This window comes from Bombina bombina, chromosome 4 (assembly GCF_027579735.1).
Source record: "Bombina bombina isolate aBomBom1 chromosome 4, aBomBom1.pri, whole genome shotgun sequence".
Classification (NCBI taxonomy): domain Eukaryota; kingdom Metazoa; phylum Chordata; class Amphibia; order Anura; family Bombinatoridae; genus Bombina; species Bombina bombina.
This window is the reverse complement of record NC_069502.1, coordinates 508435682-508451854: the sequence shown is the minus strand read 5'-3', so window position 1 is coordinate 508451854 and position 16173 is coordinate 508435682. Positions and strand designations below refer to the sequence as shown.

General features: G+C 42.8%; 1 protein-coding gene across 1 annotated transcript in view; it reads left to right on the top strand.

Moving 5' to 3' along the window:
- Window positions 1-16173, top strand: part of LMBRD1 (LMBR1 domain containing 1) — an 810247-nt gene that overhangs the window by 205024 nt on the left and 589050 nt on the right. Inside the window, exon 5 of the mRNA XM_053710415.1 lies at window positions 14244-14311. Coding sequence (XP_053566390.1) covers window positions 14244-14311 — 68 coding nt within the window. The remainder of the gene's footprint in view (window positions 1-14243; window positions 14312-16173) is intronic.

Genomic DNA, 16173 nt, shown 5'->3' with positions numbered 1-16173 from the left:
TGATTCAGGCTCGAAAGCCTGTGACTAGGAAAATTTACCATAAGATATGGCGTAAATATCTTTATTGGTGCGAATCCAAAGGCTACTCATGGAGTAAGATCAGGATTCCTAGGATTTTGTCCTTTCTCCAAAAAGGATTGGGGAAGGGGTTATCTGCTTTATCAATTTTACTGCATAAGCGTCTGGCAGATGTTCCAGACGTTCAGTCGTTTTGTCAGGCTTTGGTTAGAATCAAGCCTATGTTTAAACCTGTTGCTCCGCCATGGAGTTTGAATTTAGTTCTTAAAGTTCTTCAAGGGGTTCCGTTTGAACCTATGCATTCCATAGATATTAAGCTTCTATCTTGGAAAGTTCTGTTTTTAGTTGCTATCTCTTCGTCTCAAAGAGTTTCTGAACTATCTGCATTGCAATGTGACTCGCCTTATCTTGTTTTCCATTCCGATAAGGTGGTTTTGCGTACCAAACCTGGATTCCTTCCTAAGGTTGTTACTAATAAGAATTTTAATCAGGAAATTGTTGTTCCTTCTCTGTGTCCTAACCCTTCTTCTAAGGAGGAGTGTCTGTTAAACAATTTGGACGTGGTTCGTGCTTTGAAGTTTTACTTGCAAGCGACCAAAGATTTTTGTCAAACATCTTCTCTGTTTGTTGTCTATTCTGGAAAACATAGAGGTCAAAAAGCTATGGCTACCTCTCTTTCTTTTTGGCTGAAAAGCATCATCCGGTTGGCATACGAGACTGCTGGACAGCAGCCTCCTGAAAGGATTACAGCTCACTCTACTAGAGCGGTGGCTTCCACATGGGCTTTTAAAAACGTTGCTTCTGTTGAACAGATTTGTAAGGCTGGGACTTGGTCTTCCCTTCATACCTTTTCCAAATTTTAAAATTTGATACTTTTGCTTCTTCGGAGGCTATTTTTGGGAGAAAAGTTCTTCAAGCAGTGGTGCCTTTTGTTTAGGCATCTCTCTTGTCCCTCCCGTTTATCCGTGTCCTGTAGCTTTGGTATTGTATCCCACAAGTAAAGGATGAATCCGTGGACTCATCGTATCTTATAGAAGAAAAGTAAATTTATGCTTACCTGATAAATTGATTTCTTCTATGATACGACGAGTCCACGGCCCGCCAAGTCATTTTAAGACAGATTAAATTTTTTGATTTAAAACTTCAGTCACCTCTGCACGTTTTAGTTTCTCATTTTTCTTCCTATACCTTCGGTCGAATAACTGGGGGGTGGAGTTAAGGGAGGAGCTATATAGACAGCTCTGCTGTGGTGCTCTTTGCCACTTCCTGTTAGCAGGAGGATAATATCCCACAAGTAAAGGATGAATCCGTGGACTCGTCGTATCATAGAATAAATCAATTTATCAGGTAAGCATAAATTTAGTTTCTTTTGCATGATGTACCGAGTCCACGGATTCATCCTAACTTGTGGGATATTGTCCTACCTGACAGGATGTAGCAAAGAGAGCACCACAGCAGAGCTGTCTATATAGCTCCCCCCTTAACTCCACCCCCCAGGCATTCTCTTTGCTGGCTCTAAGCAGGAAGAGTATAGAGAAGAGGTGTTAAACTGTTAGTTTTATTTGATCTTCAATCAAGGGTTTGTTATTTTTAAATGGTACCGGTGTTGTACTATTCACTCTCAGTCAGGACATAGATGAATATTTCTGCCTGGAGGATGATGATCTTAGCATTTGTAACTAAGGTCCACTGCTGTTCCCACAGAAGCTGATTAGTACAGGAAAACCTCAGTGTGAGGAACGGTTCTTGCTATACAGCAATGAGGTATGTTCAGTCATATTTTCTGCAGAGACTGTGTTAACTCAGAAAGGCTGACAGTGTCCCCATTAGGGGAAGGGTAAGCAGTAATCCTAGTGTTATCAGAGGTTTTTACTAGCTTGCATAAAGGGTACATTTTTTGTGAGCACTCAGTTTGTTATGTGAATTTGGGACAAACATTTTTGTGTCTGGGAGTAACGTTTTCTGTTTTATGGGACATTTGCTTGAGGGTTCTTTGGGGTTGTTTATAACCCACATGGCTTTCAGGCAGGGTTTGTTAGTTTTGTGTAGGCCCCAGGTGGGTGGGGCCTACATTTACTAGCAGCAAGCAACTTGTCCTGAGAGTCTTGTGAGGGACTAATTGAAGCTTTAAACCCCATATTATCGCTTCCTAAGGGCAGGTAGGGCCACAGCAGAGCTGTGGCAAGCTGCTTTAGGGGTTTTTAACCGGTTTTAGACATACTGTATTTCAATCCGGTTTTGTCAATTGGGGGTTTATTGCTTATTTACTTGTGGTGCAATCCTCCTAAAGCGTAGTAGGTACACTGTTAAAATTTCAGAAAAATTGAAGCAATTTTAATTTGTTTTGCAGTTTGTGTATATCTTTTTTTCTCTTAAAGGTACAGTACCGTTTTTGCAAATTGTGTTTTCTCTTGTAAGGTGTATCCAGTCCACGGATTCATCCATTACTTGTGGGATATTCTCCTTCCCAACAGGAAGCTGCAAGAGGATCACCCACAGCAGAGCTGTCTATATAGCTCCTCCCCTAACTGCCACCTCCAGTCATTCTCTTGCAGCTCTCGACAAGGGAAGTAGCTAGAGAGATGTGGTGAATTAGTGTAGTTTATCTTCAATCAAAAGTTTGTTATTTTTAAACGGTGCTGGCGTTGTACTGTTTTTTTTACCTCAGGCAGAAATTAGAAGAAGAATTTGCCTGAGGTTTTTGATGATCTTAGCAGGTTGTAACTAAGGTCCAATGCTGTTCTCACACATAACTGAAGAGTATGGGGAAACTTCAGCTGGGAGAACGGTCTGCAGAATTAACTGCCCTGAGGTATGTTCAGTATATTTTTTTCTAGAGAATGATAAGAACTAGAAAATGCTGACAGTGCCTGATATAGTTAAGGTAAGCCTGATTGCAGTGATTTAATAACGACTGGCATCATGCTTGCAGTAAAGGGTAATTTTCATATTACTTTCTATTATGGCTTAGTATGTAAAACGTTATATATATAAAGGAACGTTTTTTACTGAGGTGATAAATCTTTATTTGGGGCCTAGTTTTCCACATGGCTGTTATTTTACTCCTAGGAATAGTTTTTTAATGCCCTCTGACTTTGAGTGCATGGTGGGAGGGGCCTATTTTCGCGCTCTAATTGCGCAGTTGTTTTTTACATTCTGAGACATCCAGCTTCCCTGAAGGAGTCCCCTGTCATATTGGACCTCTGTAAAGGGTTTTCTCCAACATTGGTGTGTCCGGTCCACGGCATCATCCATTACTTGTGGGAAATGTTCTCCCCCACAGGGAAAGGCAAGGAGAGCACACAGCAAGAGCTGTCCATATAGCTCCCCCTCTGGCTCCGCCCCCCAGTCATTCTCCTTGCCGCTCTGAACAAGTAGCATCTACCACGGGGATGGCGAGGAGTTTGTGGTGTTAGTTGTAGTTTTTTATTCTTCTATCAAGAGTTTGTTATTTTAAAATAGTGCTGGCTTGTACTATTTACTCTATAACAGAAAAGTGATGAAGATTTCTGTTTAAGAGGGCTATGATTTTAGCACAAGTAACTAAAATCCATTACTGTTACCACGCAGGACTGTTGAAACAAGAGAACTTCAGTTGGGGGTAACAGTTTGCAGACTCATCTGCTTCAGGTATGACTAGTCTCCCTCTAACAACACAGGCTAATGCTAGATGACAGTCATTTTTCCCCTCAGGGGAAACGGTAAGCCATTTTTCTTTCACCTCAGCAAAAAAGATAACAGGCTTCCCCTTTTTGTTTTTTATGCTGGTAGACACTGTTAGGGGCTAAATCGATTGGTTTTTATTACAATATTATACCATTTGAAATATTTTATAAGCTCACATACACTTGGGAACGTTTTTTTATTGATCTGGCTTGTTTTAGACACCTAAATCTAGTCAGGAAGGCCCCTTCACTCTAGTGTGCTGAGGGAGGAAGCCTCATTTTGGCACTTCAGCTGTGCAGTTGAATTTCAAGGCAGTGCATGCAGATTCATGTGAGAGGGTCCTGTGGTTCAGAAAGTGAATCCAAAAGGCTTTTTTCTGTGAATGGTGACCCCTAAGGAAGGTAAAAAGCTGCAGCAAGGCTGTAGCTGGGATTGTGGTGTGTAAAAACGGTTAAATCCAACAATTAGCTCCGGTTTGCTTGTTTTAAGAGCTAGAGTCTCCATATTTGCTGTGCAATACTTTCTAAGCATTAAGACACTGGGGTCCAAATTTCAGAAAAATCGGATATTGCCTTCATAGTTTTTTGAACATTCAGAAATAAATGTCATTTTATTATTTAAAGAGACAGTAACGTTTTTGTTTAAAATCGTTTTTATTGCATTGTTTGCCTGCCTAAATCTGTTTAACATGTCTGTTCCATCAGATAACCTATGTTCTGTGTGTATAGAGACAAATGTGGTTCCCCCTTCGAGTGTTTGTGATAATTGCGCCATAGCGTCCAAACAAAATCAGGACAGCTCTGTTATTTTTCATAATGTTGCCCAAGATGATTTATCTAATGAAGGTAGTGTGGATAGCTCTACATCCTCTCCTTCTGTGTCTACACCAGCTTTGCCCGCGCAGGCGACACCTAGCGCGCCAGTGCTTATTTCTATGTAACAATTATCAGCAGTAGTGGATAATCCTATAGCAAATCTTTTATCCAAACTGCCAGTTTTTCAGAGAAAGCGTGATTGTTCAGTTTTAAATACAGATAAAAAGGATGAACAATCAGACGCTGACAATGCCTTACCTATTTTACCCTCACATCAATCGGAATTGGCTGTGAGGGAAGGGCTGTCTGAGGGTGAAATTTCAGACTCAGGAAAAATTTCTCAACAGGCAGAACCTGATCTAGTGGCATTTAAGTTTAAGCTAGAACATCTCCGCGCTTTGCTTAAGGAGGTATTAGCTACTCTGGATGACTGTGATTCCATGGTAGTACCAGAGAAGTTGTGCAAATTGGACAAATTTTTAGAGGTCCCAGTGCACGACAACGCTTTTCCAATACCTAAGAGGGTAGCGAACATAGTGGAAAAGGAGTGGGAGAAGCCAGGTGTACCCTTTGCCCCACCTCCTATATTTAAGAAAATGTTTCCCATAGTAGACCCTAGAAGGGACGCATGGCAAACGGTCCCGAAGGTTGAGGGAGCTGTTTCAACACTAGCGAAGCGCACAACTATTCCTATAGAGGACAGCTGCGCTTTCAAAGATCCTATGGATAAAAAATTGGAAGGATTGCTTAAAAAGATTTTTGTTCAGCAAGGGTTCATCCTTCAACCAGCTACGTGTGTTATTACTGTCACTTCAGCGGCGTCCTTTTGGTTCGATGAACTAGAAAGGTCGCTCCAGAAAGAGACTTCCTATGACGAAGTCATGGACAGAATTCACGCATTAAAGTTAGCTAATTCCTTTATATTGGATGCCGCCTTTCAAATAACGAAATTGGCGGCGAAAAACTCAGGTTTTGCTATAGTAGCGCAGAGGGCGCTTTGGCTAAAATCCTGGTCGGCAGATGTGTCGTCCAAGACTAAGTTACTGAATATTCCTTTCAAGGGTAAGACCCTTTTTGGGCCGGAATTGAAGGAAATTATTTCAGACATCACTGGGGGTAAGGGCCATGCCCTCCCACAGGATAGGCCTTTTAAGGCTAAGAACAAGTCTAATTTTCGTTCCTTTCGCAATTTCAGGAACGGACCGGCTAATAACTCCACTGCCGCTAGACAAGAAGGTAACGCGGCCCAGCCCAAACCCGCTTGGAAGCCCATGCAAGGCTGGAACAAGGGTAAACAAACCAAGAAACCTGCTGCTGCTACCAAGACAGCATGAAGGGGTAGCCCCCGATCCGGGACCGGATCTGGTAGGGGGCAGACTATCTCTCTTAGCTCAGGCTTGGGCAAGAGATGTTCTGGATCCCTGGGCACTAGAGATAGTTTCCAAGGGATACCTGTTAGAATTCAAGGGACTTCCTCAAAAGGGAAGGTTCCACCTGTCTCACTTATTTTCAGACCAGATAAAGAAACAGGCATTCTTACATTGTGTAAGAGACCTATCAAAGATGGGAGTGATAAACCCAGTCCCCTCCGGGGAACAAGGTCTAGGGTTTTACTCAAACCTGTTTGGGGTTCCCAAAAAAGAGGGAACTTTCAGGCCAATTCTGGATTTAAAGATATTAAACAAGTTCCTCAGAGTTCCATCCTTCAAGATGGAAATCATTCAGACAATCTTACCAACAATCCAGCAGGGTCAATTTTTGACTACCGTGGATCTAAAGGATGCGTATCTGCATATCCCAATCCACAAATCTCATCATCAGTTCCTGAGGTTCGCCTTTCTGGACAAACATTACCAGTTTGTGGCTCTTCCATTCGGTTTAGCCACCGCTCCCAGAATTTTCACAAAGGTGCTAGGGTCCCTTCTAGCGGTCCTAAGACCGAGGGGCATCGCTGTAGCACCTTATCTAGACGACATCCTAATCCAAGCGTCGTCTCTTTCCAAAGCGAGGGCTCATACAGACATTGTGCTGGCTTTTCTCAGATCTCACGGGTGGAAAGTGAACATAGAAAAAAGTTCACTGTCACCGTCCACAAGGGTTCCTTTTCTGGGAACAATAATAGATTCTGTGGAAATGAAGATCTTTCTCACAGACGTCAGAAAGACAAAGCTTCTAAAAGCTTGTCGAGTTCTTCACTCTATTCCTCAACCCTCCATAGCTCAATGCATGGAAGTAATAGGACTAATGGTCGCAGCAATGGATGTGGTTCCTTTTGCTCGAATTCATCTAAGACCATTACAGCTGTGCATGCTCAATCAGTGGAATGGGGACTATACAGACTTGTCTCCCCAAATTCAAGTAGACCAGGTAACCAGGGACTCACTTCTCTGGTGGTTGACCCAGGATCACCTGTCTCAGGGAATGAGTTTCCGCAGACCGGAGTGGGTCATCGTCACGACCGACGCCAGCCTCTTGGGGTGGGGCGCGGTCTGGGACTCTCTGAAAGCTCAGGGCCTATGGTCGCGGGAAGAGTCGCTTCTCCCGATAAACATTTTGGAACTAAGAGCTATATTCAATGCGCTCCTGGCTTGGCCTCAGCTAGCGGAAGCCAGGTTCATAAGATTTCAGTCGGACAACATAACGACTGTTGCGTACATCAATTATCAGGGGGGAACAAAGAGTTCCCTAGCGATGAAGGAAGTAACCAAGATAATCCAATGGGCAGAGAATCACTCCTGCCATCTATCTGCTATTCACATCCCAGGAGTAGACAACTGGGAGGCGGACTATTTGAGTCATCAGACTTTCCATCCGGGGGAGTGGGAAAGGTTTGGATAAAGGATTGTCAGCTAGTTCTCTAAAAGGACAGATTTCTGCATTATCCGTTTTGTTGCACAAACGACTGGCAGCTTTGCCAGATGTACAAGCTTTTGTTCAGGCTTTGGTTAGAATCAAGCCTGTTTACAGACCCATGACTCCTCCTTGGAGTCTAAATTTAGTTCTTTCAGTTCTTCAAGGGGTTCCGTTTGAACCTTTACATTCCATAGATATTAAGTTACTATCTTGGAAAGTTCTGTTTTTGGTTGCTATTTCTTCTGCTAGAAGAGTTTCTGAATTATCTGCTTTGCAGTGTGATCCACCCTATCTGGTGTTCCATTCAGATAAGGTTGTTTTGCGTACTAAGCCTGGTTTTCTTCCAAAAGTTGTTTCCAACAAGAACATCAACCAGGAAATAGTTGTTCCTTCTTTGTGTCCGAATCCAGTTTCAAAGAAGGAACGTTTATTACACAATTTAGATGTTGTTCGTGCTTTAAAGTTCTATTTAGAAGCAACAAAAGATTTTTGACAAACCTCATCCTTGTTTGTCGTTTACTCTGGTAAGAGGAGAGGTCAAAAAGCTACTGCTACCTCTCTCTCTTTCTGGCTGAAAAGCATTATCCACTTGGCTTATGAGACTGCCGGACGGCAGCCTCCTGACCGTATCACAGCTCACTCTACTAGGGCTGTGGCTTCCACATGGGCCTATAAGAACGAGGCTTCTGTTGACCAGATATGTAAGGCAGCGACTTGGTCTTCTCTGCACACTTTTGCCAAATTCTACAAATTTGATATTTTTGCTTCTTCGGAGGCTGTTTTTGGGAGAAAGGTTTTGCAAGCCGTGGTGCCTTCTGTTTAGGTAACCTGATTTGCTCCCTCCCTTCATCCGTGTCCTAAAGCTTTGGTATTGGTTCCCACAAGTAATGGATGACGCCGTGGACCGGACACACCGTTGGAGAAAGTAATTTATCAGGTAAGCATAAATTCTGTTTTTACCGTTCTTTTGCTTCGTTTTTTAACCTGAGGGGTTAATCATCCATTTGCAAGTGGGTGCAATGCTATTTTAGTCTATTATATACACTGTAAAAATTTCATAGTTAACTGCTTTTTTCACTGTTTTGCAGTTTTTGTTTGTTTTTTTTCCCTTAAAGGCACAGTACCGTTTTTTATATTCTGCTTTTTCACATTAATTAAAGTGTTTTCAAAGCTTGCTGGTCTCATTACTAGTCTGTTAAACATGTCTGACATAGAGGAAACTCCTTGTTCATTATGTTTAGAAGCCATTGTGGAACCCCCTCTTAGAATGTGTACCAAATGCACTGATCTTACTATAAGTTTTAAAGACCATGTTCTGGCTTTAAAAGATTTATCACCAGAGGAAACTGACAAGGGGGAAGTTATGCAGACTAACTCTCCCCACGTGTCAGAGCCTTTAACTCCCGCTCAAGGGGCGCCAAGTACATCTAGCGCGCCCGTTGCGTATACTTTATAAGACATGGCGGCAGTTATGAATCATACTCTTACAGAAGTATTGTCCAAACTGCCAGGGTTACAAGGAAAGCGAGACAGATCTGGGGCTAGAAAAAATACAGAGCTCTCTGACTCTTTAGTAGCTATGTCCGATATACCCTCACAATGTGCAGAAGCCGAAGAAGGAGAGATTCTATCTGTGGGTGATTTTTCTGACTCAGGGAAGACACTTCAACCTGATTCTGATATGTCTACATTTAAATTTAAGCTTGAACACCTCCGCATGTTGCTCAGGGAGGTTTTAGCAACTCTGGATGACTGTGACGCCATTGTAGTCCCAGAGAAATTGTGTAAATTGGATAAATACTACGCAGTGCCTGTTTACACTGATGTTTTTCCAATACCTAAGAGGTTTTCAGAAATTATTACTAAGGAATGGGATAGACCAGGTGTACCGTTCTCTCCCCCTCCTGTTTTTAAAAAGATGTTTCCCATAGATGCCGCTACACGGGACTTGTGGCAAACGGTCCCTAAGGTGGAGGGAGCAGTCTCTACTCTAGCGAAGCGTACAACTATCCCTGTCGAGGACAGTTGTGCTTTTCTAGATCCAATGGACAAAAAATTAGATGGTTACCTTAGGAAAAATTTTATTCAACAAGGTTTTATTCTCCAGCCCCTTGAATGCATTGCCCCTGTCACTGCTGCTGCGGCCTTCTGGTTTGAGTCTTTAGAAGAGGCTCTACAGGTAGAAACCCCATTGGATGATATCCTTGACAAGCTTAAAGCTCTTAAGCTAGCCAATTCATTTGTTTCTGACGCCATTGTTCATTTAACCAAACTAACGGCTAAGAACTCAGGTTTTGCTATTCAGGCACGTAGGGCGCTATGGCTTAAATCCTGGTCAGCTGACGTTACTTCAAAGTCTAAGCTTCTCAACATTCCCTTCAAGGGGCAGACCCTATTCGGGCCTGGACTGAAGGAGATCATTTCTGATATTACTGGAGGAAAAGGTCACGCCCTTCCTCAGGATAGGTCCAACAAATTAAGGACCAAACAGCCTAATTTTCGTGCCTTTCAAAACTTCAAGAGTGGCGCAGCTTCAACTTCCTCTAATACAAAACAAGAAGGAAATTTTGCCCAGTCCAAATCGGACTGGATACCTAACCAGGCTTGGAACAAAGGTAAGCAGGCCAAAAAACCTGCTGCTGCCTCTAAGACAGCATGAAAGATCACCCCCCGATCCGGTAACGGATCTAGTAGGGGGCAGACTTTCTCTCTTCGCCCAGGCTTGGGCAAGAGATGTCCAGGATCCCTGGGCGTTGGAAATTGTGTCCCAGGGATATCTTCTGGACTTCAAAGCTTCTTCCCCAAAAGGAAGATTTCATCTCTCACAATTATCTGCAAACCAGATAAAGAGAGAGGCATTCTTACATTGTGTTCAAGACCCCCTAGTTATGGGAGTGATCCACCCAGTTCCAAAGGAGGAACAGGGGCAAGGCTTCTATTCAAATCTGTTTGTGGTTCCCAAGAAAGAGGGAACCTTCAGACCAATCTTAGATCTCAAGATCCTAAACAAATTTCTCAGGGTCCCATCCTTCAAGATGGAGACTATTCGAACCATCCTACTTATGATCCAGGAGGGTCAATATATGACTACCGTGGGCTTAAAGGATGCTTATCTGCACATTCCGATTCACAGAGATCATCATCGGTTTCTCAGGTTCGCCTTCCTAGACAGGCATTACCAGTTTGTGGCTCTTCCCTTTGGGTTAGCTACGGCACCAAGAATCTTTACGAAGGTTCTGGGGTCACTCCTAGCGGTCCTAAGGCCGCGGGGTATAGCAGTAGCCCCTTACCTAGACAACATTCTAATACAGTCGTCAAATTTTCAAATCGCCAGGTCCCATACAGACATTGTTCTGGCATTTCTGAGGTTGCATGGGTGGAAAGTGAACGAAGAAAAAAGTTCTCTATCCCCTCTCACAAGAGTTTCCTTCCTAGGAACTCTGATAGAGTCTGTAGAAATAAAGATTTACCTGACAGAGGCCAGGTTGTCAAAACTTCTAAATTCCTGCCGTGTTCTTTATTCTACTTCTCGCCCTTCAGTGGCTCAGTGTATGGAAGTAATCGGCTTAATGGTAGCAGCAATGGACATAGTGCTGTTTGCCCGTCTACATCTCAGACCGCTGCAACTCTGCATGCTCAGTCAGTGGAATGGGGATTACACAGATTTGTCCCCTCTACTAAATCTGGATCAAGAGACCAGGGATTCTCTTCTCTGGTGGTTATCTCGGGTCCATCTGTCCAAGGGTATGACCTTCCGCAGGCAAGATTGGACAATAGTAATGACAGATGCCAGCCTTCTGGGCTGGGGTGCAGTCTGGAACTCCCTGAAGGCTCAGGGCTTGTGGACTCAGGAGGAGACACTCCTTCCGATAAACATTCTAGAACTAAGAGTGATATTCAATGCTCTTCAGGCTTGGCCTCAGGTAGCTGCTGTCAGGTTCATCAGATTTCAGTCGGACAACATCACGACTGTAGCCTACATCAACCATCAAGGGGGAACAAGGAGTTCCCTAGCAATGTTGGAGGTTTCAAAAATAATTCTATGGGCAGAGGTTCACTCTTGCCATCTATCAGCTATCCATATCCCAGGAGTAGAGAACTGGGAGGTGGATTTTCTAAGTCGACAGACTTTTCATCCGAGGGAGTGGGAACTCCATCCGGAGGTGTTTGCACAGTTGATTCAACTTTGGGGCAAACCAGAACTGGATCTCATGGCGTCTCGTCAGAACGCCAAGCTTCCTTGTTACGGATCTAGGTCCAGGGATCCCAAGGCAGCGCTGATAGATGCTCTAGCAGCGCCTTGGTCTTTCAACCTGGCTTATGTGTTTCCACCGTTTCCTCTGCTCCCTCATCTGATTGCCAAGATCAAGCAGGAGAGAGCTTCAGTGATTTTGATAGCACCTGCGTGGCTATGCAGGACTTGGTATGCAGATCTGGTGGACATGTCATCCCTTCCACCATGGACTCTACCGCTGAGGCAGGACCTTCTACTTCAGGGTCCTTTCAACCATCCAAATCTAATTTCTCTGCGTCTGACTGCTTGGAGATTGAACGCTTGATTTTATCAAAACTTGGTTTCTCCGAATCGGTCATTGATACCTTAATTCAGGCTCGAAAGCCTGTCACCAGGAAAAGATAAGGATAAGATATGGTGTAAATATCTTCATTGGTGTGAATCCAAGGGTTACTCATGGAGTAAAGTCAGGATTCCCAGGATATTATCTTTTCTCCAAGAAGGATTGGAGAAGGGATTGTCAGCTAGTTCCTTAAAGGGACAGATTTCTGCTCTGTCTATTCTTTTGCACAAGCGTCTGGCGGATGTTCCAGACGTTCAGGCGTTTGTCAGGCTTTAGTTAGAATCAAGGCTGTGTTTAAACCTGTTGCTCCGCCATGGAGTTTAAATTTAGTTCTTAAAGTTCTTCAAGGGGTTCCGTTTGAACCTCTGCATTCCATAGATATTAAGCTTTTATCTTGGAAAGTTCTGTTTTTGGTAGCTATCTCTTCGGCTCGAAGAGTTTCAGAGTTATCTGCCTTGCAGTGTGATTCCCCTTATCTGATCTTCCATGCAGATAAGGTAGTTTTGCGTACCAAACCTGGGTTTCTTCCTAAGGTGGTATCTAATAAGAATATCAATCAGGAGATTGTTGTTCCGTCACTGTGTCCTAATCCTTCTTCAAAGAAGGAACGTCTATTACACAATCTTGACGTGGTTCGTGCTTTAAAGATTTATTTACAAGCTACTAAAGATTTTCGTCAAACATCTGCATTGTTTGTTGTCTACTCTGGATTGAGGAAAGGCCAAAAGGCTTCAGCAACTTCTCTTTCCTTTTGGTTAAGAATTATAATCCGCTTAGCTTATGAGACTGCTGGCCAGCAGCCTCCTGAAAGAATTACAGCTCATTCCACTAGAGCAGTGGCTTCCACATGGGCTTTTAAAAATTAGGCTTCTGTTGAACAGATTTGTAAGGCGGCAACTTGGTCCTCGCTTCATACTTTTTCTCAATTCTACAAATTTGATACTTTTGTTTCTTCGGAGGCTATTTTTGGGAGAAACGTCTTACAGGAAGTGGTGCCTTCCGTTTAAGCGCCTGCCTTGTCCCTCCCTTCATCCGTGTCCTATAGCTTTGGTATTGGTATTGGATGAAATCAGGTTCAGAGCGTCTTTCCTCCAGACACGCTCAGCAGTGTGGGGCCAATTTTGCAAGTAGGACATTTGCTGAGAGTGCCAGGGTCGTAACAATGATGTGGGGGTTTGGCACAGTTGGGAAAGAGCAAGCGTGTCTAGTGTAGATGAGAGGCTGTAGCAAGATCAGGACAGATTATAGTGCGGAGGCCAGATGGAGAAGTGAGTTTAGCCAATACATTAAGATTATAGATGGTGGTCTGAAATGCGAAAAGGGCGACAGGTGAAGTCGGATATAGAGCAGAGGTAGTATGATACCAGGTTAATAGAGTATCTGTTGCGGTGAGTAGGTATTAGGGTGGATAGTGAGAGACTGAAGGAGGATGTGAGTGAAAGGGAACATCAAAGGAGGAGAAGGAGAGAGATAGGAGCGGAGGCATTTACTGATGGGTGCAGGAGGTGGAAAGCAAGATCCCAATACCTGGCCTAGAGGTATGGCTAAAGTGTAGACCACCATGTGTGAGAGCATCAATGGAAGCAGTGTCAGAAGAAGATAGCTAGTTTGAGTGACTACTAAATGGTTGAAAGTAGTAGAAAAAAAAACAAGTTGTGTACGGTTAGAAGTTTGTTGCAGATAAAGTAAGCATTCCAGAGAGCACATAAAAAGAAAGAGGATAAGTGCTGTGGATGAATTGAGATGAGATTGTTAGAATTGCGTATCCTAGAGTTTTTACTGTGGGACATTAAGTGAGAGAGTGGAAGTTTGGTAATTGTTACAGGGCCAGGGTTAGGAGATTTGTAACCAGCAGCAAGAAGTAGTAGGAGTGTGTGATAAAAAAAGGTGAGATTGTGATTTTAATGAGGCTGCATGAGAACCAGATTTATACATACTAATTAATGCATTACTTGAAGTAGAACCATATGAAGGTATTTAATTATATAAATCATCTCAGCTTCAAAACCAATTTTATTTTCTTTTTCTATCCAAATAGGTTATTGCTGAACTTATATCTAAACTAGCTCAAGTAAGGGTTTAAGCACACACCATGAGAAAATGTCTGTCATCCAGAGGGGGATTGCATGGTATTTTGGCGGCGTGGCCATCTGTTGTTTTGTTAGGATCAGACCGATATACTGCATGAAAGTTCTCTGATAAAAAGAACCATTGGGCATTTTTAGTTCATGTTGAGGTCTCTTCTATTGTTGCTTATAATATAATGTAGGACTTATTTTATTCCCTACTAATTGTAGCTTTTTGTTCTTTGCAGCAAATAAACAATGCTCTTAAATACACTCTTGGATTTGTCTTAGTCTGCTCATTCCTGCTTTTAATTGGGTAAGTGAATTTAGTGGATATAAATGTTACTAAGAGTAAGTATGAATCCAGTACATGTTTTTCGGATATGCTTAATGCCTCATTTAGTATCCTGTTTAGCCATTAATCAAATGAATGCATGCACTTTCTATGTAAATTATAGCACCCACAGCAAACCTAATAGCTGGACATTGCATCAAAATATAATTTGTAATAGAAAACTGTTTTTTTTTGTTTGTAACAAGTGAGTGAGAGAGACTGATAAAAATTGCATTTGTAGGATAAAGGACTATAGTTTACAAATTAATTTTATTTCAGAGAGTAAAGATGTATTGTCAATAATAATTGTTGTTCCCAACAAAAACATGAAGGTAAAATGACGACGCTTAATAGGTAATTTCATATTTATATGACTGCAATAATACTTGGTATGGTAAACTTTTTCTTTTGAGCCAAAATTGAAAAAATTAAAGAGAGCTCCTTTTCCTTCTTAATATAAGGAGAGTCTATGGCTTCACTCCTTACTGTTGGGAAATACTGATCCTGGCCACCAGGAGAAGGCAAAGACACCCCAGCCAAAGGCTTAAATACCTCTCCTACTTCCCCCATCCCCCAGTCATTCTTTGCCTTTCGTCACAGGAGGATGGCAGAGAAGTGTCAGACGATTTCTAAGTTGTTCCTGAGGAGGGTTAGATGCTCTTCGATATGGGACTGGAGTTTTAGTAGTCTTTTCAGCCTCTCAGTGAGAGCATAGACGAAAGTTTGAGTCTGGAGATGCAGGGAGAGTCTTCCTGTGAACCCATCCAGACTGCCTGCTAACCGCTCCTTAAGCAATCAGTGTTGACGAGTTTCACTGTCTTCTTTTTCTTCACTCAAGTCCATGTCAGGAGTGATGCTACAAGACTGTCACACTTGAGAGGCTGTGTTTCTGTTCTACAGCATGAATTCTGGTAAGATTGTTTCAAATTTTACATTTGTTGAAAACACTGAAAACACGGTCACAGTGTGACTCCTTTTTTCTTAATAGAATCTTGGGTTAATATCTCCTGAGGGAGGTTATTAAACAGTGAGGATTAATCAAATGTGATACTTTAATTGTATGCTGCTTTATGTGTGCAATTTATTGGGCTCATAGACTGTTATGCGGTAATGGAACACACAGGTTTTTACTTTCACTTTGAAAGCTGTGCAGCTTGTAGCTTGGCATGCTTTTTCTCATAGTAGGGGCGGTCCTGCCTTGTGCACCACGTGACCGGGTGGGGTTACACTTTCGTTTTCTCTTTCCTGACCGAGCTAGCTGTCGGAGAAGACGTTTGTTTCTCTGTTTGCCTGGGTCTAGGAGGTGGTGAGTACCCCAGTCATTGGGAGTATAAAGGTGCCGTTTTTGTGAGAAATAAAGATAATTTATTCTGTGTCCTACTGTTATTAGCGCAAGATATGGAGGATTCTGATATGTTTAAGGGTACCCCCTCTATTTCTAATATTGATACCTGTCTATATTGTGAGGAGGCCTTGGTATGCCCGCCCTCTCAACTATGTTCCATATTCATCAACAAGGTTATTATGTCTAATAAGGTTAACCCCTTTAGTACTACTTTGCCGTTCACCTCTGAGGACTTGCCGTCCTGTAAGGTGCATACCCATCAGTCATCCCTCATCACATGCAGCTTCCCATAGCACGCCTGATCCTCCGTCTGGAGGGAGACTTTTACCATCAGACATTACCGCGCAGTTAAAGCCATGGTGTCTAAGGCCCTTAGTGCTTTACATCGCCCTGCCAAGCGCAAGCGAAAGGTTAAACATAGCTTTCTTGTCCAGGGGTCATCCAGTGATTTATTAGATTTGTCTGTTTTTCAAGTAGCCAAGGATGTGTCACACTCTGA